The 4828-nt window shown below is 36.3% G+C and overlaps 1 protein-coding gene across 1 annotated transcript; it reads right to left on the bottom strand.

Moving 5' to 3' along the window:
- Positions 1-684: 684 nt before the first annotated feature.
- Positions 685-3562, bottom strand: LOC106313386 (AP-2 complex subunit mu-like). Its single transcript, XM_013751182.1, has 13 exons — positions 3361-3562; positions 3084-3261; positions 2929-3019; positions 2751-2845; positions 2553-2642; positions 2416-2464; positions 2194-2332; positions 1997-2113; positions 1832-1922; positions 1593-1735; positions 1312-1426; positions 1172-1216; positions 685-1017 (listed from the first exon to the last, which is right to left on the bottom strand). Exons 1-13 carry the CDS (start codon positions 3441-3443, stop codon positions 937-939), a joined length of 1317 nt encoding a protein of 438 aa, XP_013606636.1. The 5' UTR covers positions 3444-3562; the 3' UTR covers positions 685-936.
- Between the last annotated feature and the right edge of the window lie 1266 nt (positions 3563-4828).

The raw sequence follows: 4828 nt of genomic DNA, 5'->3' as shown, positions 1-4828 counted from the left end.
TTTTATATTCAATCAGTACCAAATAAAATTAAATATGTTAGCAACTTCATTGAAAGTGAACTAGCCCAGTGGTAAAATACCTTGCAATTTGTCCTGACCAACCTGAGTTCGAATCCAAGGGTTTACTTCTTTTTATTTTCGAATCATGTAAAACGACGTTGTTTCACTTAACGCCAACAATAAACGACGTCAAATTTTTCTGTTAAATTTGCTGACAGCGTGCTAAATTGACAAGTCAACGAAAATATTGTTAATTATTTCTAAAGTCAAAGAAAGTTTTGTGTTTTTTGGTCGGTTCAAAAGTTCATGTTTCTTTTGACATTGTGTTGTTTCACGAACTTCCCAGGACGCTGCGTTGTGCTTTAACGGTATAAGTAACAGAGGGCCTAATTCATTAAGATAATTTAGGTTGGGAGGTTTTCTGTTAAATCCTTCATTTAGGGGGTTTTTACCCGAAATAAATTTAATTAGGGGGTTTTACTTTAAAAATTCTTATTTAAAAGCTCTAAAATTTTTTATCATATAATACGCTCCTAACACGTAAAATATCCAAAAAGCTTCTAGTCTTCTTACACAAACGAGCGGGATCTTCGAGATGAATAAAAGAACGTAATGTAGCCAATAAATTTTGGAATTTCAGTGTAACATTTAAATATTAATTACGAAATTCATTTTAGTTACACATCATAGAATTTATTTAACATATTAGGACCGATTAATATTTCTCTCACAAATACGATCACGCTCAACTACACCAAATTAATTTCACAAACAGAGAGGAGAAAACTAATTCAAAACCAAAGGCGTAAGAAATCATATGAACACAAGATATCTCTTATGGTCAAGCAACGAGATATAAACGATATCTAACTCTTCTTTTGAATAAGGAACAAAAGCTAGAAGCCAATGAGCCTCTCAAGTCTGTCATTTTTAAGTTCAGCATCTGATCTCATAAGATCCAGCTTTTGTTATGTATCGAACCCACTCGACCGTGTTGTAACCGCTCTTCTCCCACACCTATAAATCATTCAAGTCCAAGGTAACAGTGAAGCAAATGAAGCAAGCCAAAATAACACTAAAAAAAAAAATTGAACTGGATATGGGTTAAAGATTCCAAAACTTAGCTAATCACATTTTTGGTCTCTATAAAAACATAGAAATCAAAGCGTACCTTGAGGAAACGAACTCGCAGACCAGAGGCTGTGAACATTGGCACCTGTAAAGAGAACGAAGCTGAGACGGTTAACTAACATTCACCTCAAACAAACCTGGTTCTATTCAACAATGCCAACAACAGAAGAAAAGATTGACCTGAAACTCCATTTGGATTGGTGGCCTTGTCCAAGATTTCTTCTCTCCCATTGTTGAGATCAACTCAATCTCTGCACTTAGCGTGGACTCTGTTTGTCCTGGAAATTTTCTTATCCTAAAGAGTAAAAGAGAGAAGGTAAATGATTGAATAAAACTATAAATATGATGAATAAAAATTTAACACTCATTCATTCAAAAAAAAAAAAAAAATGATTGATACAATACAACGTACTATAACTATAAATATGCAATAATAATTATTAAAAGGGAATAAAACTTACTTCCAAACCAAGCAATCGATTGATGGGTTGTACTTAGCGCGACCAGAAGTCACTTGGAAGTTCGTCTTTGCTGTTTGTTTTGGCACTGGGATTTTGACAACGACTCCAAGCGCAAACATTTTAGCACCAAACACACTTTTAACCTGAAAAGACGAAATATGGGAGTGGATTGTAAGAGCGCAAAGATCAATCCGCTTTTTTGGTTAACCTTTGAGAAGGAAAGCTATGTATGTATGTACCTTCACATTTACTTCCATGCGTGTGCGACCAAGTTCTTTAATCGTTGGCAATACACGGAAAGGCAGATTCACACCCTCTGTTATTCGATACCTGAGGACACCATCAACTCAGTAAACTTTAAGTATCAGGAACAATATGCAACAGTAAACATTCCCAAAACTTACTTCATCAGTTCAAATTCACCATCCGGTGGTACAAAGCTAACGGTCTTCTCAGAATTGAATCTTGTCAGGTTCACACACTGGTGAAAAGTGACATCATCAAGCTCAATGGTTTTACCACTGTACACAAAGAGTGAGCTAGGTGAGAACCATGGAAAGTGCTACTAGCTAGTGTGGATCACTGTTTAAACAAAGGCTACCTCTTAGCTGGACGAGATTTCATTTCAGATTCTTTCTCAAGACCAATTTTATCATTCAACCCCAACTTCAAATCAGGCATCCCCGAAAGGAAACATTTCATTAAAACTTTCCCAGTCACATCACACCGAAGAACATTGCCTAACAGTTTCCATAATATGCAAAAAACAATTATACAAAGAAAACAAGGAACAAAGAAAGGTTTTACAAAGGGAACGACTTACCTTTAGAGGACATAAGAAGGTTTACGCTTTCCACAATATCCAGAAACACCTGCAGTAGTGGACAATGCATAATGTCAACACTTAGGCACAACCTAGCAAACGCAATACACACAGAAAGAAAGAAACACAACTCTGACCTCGTTCTTTTTATAAGAAAGACCCTCTCTTCGCCAACCAACAGCACCAGTAACTTGCAGCGTTGCGTTCGGAACAGGCTTATCCTTCGGCTGTTTCCATTTTTACACAAAAAAAAAAAAAAAAAAAAAGAAACTTATCACTGAAAAACCTACTTCACTAGCAAGCACCGTACACCAAACAGAAGTTCAATCCTTTACCTTTGAAGAAAATGGTGAACGCACACCTTCCTGAGTGATGTAAAGCTTCAAAATTTCAGGGGAGAGATTCTGTGGATAGCCAAAGTCCATAATCTCTGCAAATTCCACACGAAATTGTACAAAGATACTACTTGTAGAAAACAGTTTAACCATGAAAGAATCATATATGCGTACTAACCGTCCAACAATTCATAAATGAGGACAAAGTTATTCTTAATGGCGTCTTCATCAAAAGCGCCGCCAAAGTATGATTTGAACAAAGCAACAGCCTGTAGTACGTGAATCAACATTATTAACTAAACCAAGCATCTAACGCTAAGAATCAATCTTTACCTCAACAACGAATTTGAAGCCACAAGCAACATTAGCATTGCTGCTGACAACAGTGACGATGTACACATTGCTGATTCGCATATAGACGAAGGAGCAGCCACCAATCTGACGCACTGGACAGTTCCCTAGCTCCTTGGTTTGCATTATGTGCGTTCGAAACGCGTCCACCATGTTTCCCCTAATTAATCAAATCAAAAAATATTAGAGAAGAGCTCGAATCCCACAAGCGGTGCAGAGAGAGATCCATGGTGGGAAAGGAAAGGAGAAGGTGTCTCACCCGACGTCGTCTCGGTAGGTGCGATTGATGAGTACATCGCCACGGAGATTGAGAAAGTAGATGGCGGAAGCTGCCACCGGCATCTTCGATCCTAGCGATTCTTAAGTACAGATCGAATAGGCTTCTGTTATATACACACGAGCTGCTTTCTGGATTATTTTTTTTGTTAACGAGATCTCGGTATCGGAGGAAGAATGAGAAAGACGACGACATTGAACAGGTGAAATACGAAAAAGCATTCGACTATTCGTCGTTTCGAAATGGGCCTCGAGAATATAAATGGGCCGTCCTCATTTGTGTCTGTACTATCTTAATTGCTTTTCCTCCCATGAGAAAAAAATATAAATTTGTCGAAAAAAATATATTACAGTTTAGTTATGTTATTAAAATTTTCAAATTATAAAAAATTAAATCAATGATATAAAACGAGTGTGATGAAGTGTTGATTAATTTTTGTAACATCATAACTCTAATAGCATTTCCAAAACCTCCCTCATTTTAAAGTTTGGCAAAACTTCAAAAACAAAAAATTTGAAGGTGTTTTTCTCCAAAAACAAACTTTTATATTAAATTAGGGGTTTGTTCGCGCTTCACGTGGAATATTATTTTATTTTTCTTGTGTATGATTTTCTGATGATGTGATTATGTGGTCAGTATTTATTTATGAAGAACATGTTTTATTATGTTACGTAGTAGTAAGTAATAAGTTAATATACTATGTGTTTGTCTTTTTAATAATGTATAATACTAGTTGTTAGTGATGAAGTGAGTTTATGATGTAAAACATATTGAATTTCAATAGCTTTGTCTTTAGGCATTTGTTGATTCTAAGATTAACGATGTCAAAATTGTATTTTAATATTTCGCATTTTTGATCATTACTCTTTTTAGGTGTTTTTTGCACTCTCCCCCATCTTTTGTCCTTGAACCATCACCATCTGTGTATTTTGTTTACCTCTCCGGTGTGCAATGCTTCTCACCATCACTGGGAAAAGACTCACCTCGGTGCTCTCATTTTTCCTCACCTTTTTTTTCTGTGAGATTATCTGATATTTGTTATAGATCATGCATATCAGTTCCATGTTGTGGGGTTGTTTTTTACGGCGTTGTATGTTATTCCGGTCAATATTGGTCTTCTTTTTTCTTAGGTTTAAGCTAAAGTTAGAAACTACATCTCGTTGGGTTGGGTCAGAGTTTAGTTGTCATTGATAATGTTTTCCTCGTTGCTGGTTTGCCGTCAATAGTCTCTGCTCGTCTTAGTTTTCAAGCTCGGGTTTTTGGTGATCTGACTTCTATGATTTTTTTCATAGTTCGAGAATGGCTCCACGGTTTGTTGATTTCATTTTGTCTCTTTTTATCTCTTTGGTCTCTCATCTCGTTGTACCTTTCATCGCTGATCACGTCTCTTGTGGCTCTTCCTTTCACCATATTTGCTACTCCAGGTTTAGATAGTGTTTTTCTCTGTGTA

The sequence above is a fragment of the Brassica oleracea genome, chromosome C9 (assembly GCF_000695525.1).
Source record: "Brassica oleracea var. oleracea cultivar TO1000 chromosome C9, BOL, whole genome shotgun sequence".
Taxonomy (NCBI): Eukaryota; Viridiplantae; Streptophyta; class Magnoliopsida; order Brassicales; family Brassicaceae; genus Brassica; species Brassica oleracea.
The sequence above is the reverse complement of the archived record's forward strand: the minus strand, read 5'-3'. Positions and strand labels throughout refer to the sequence as shown.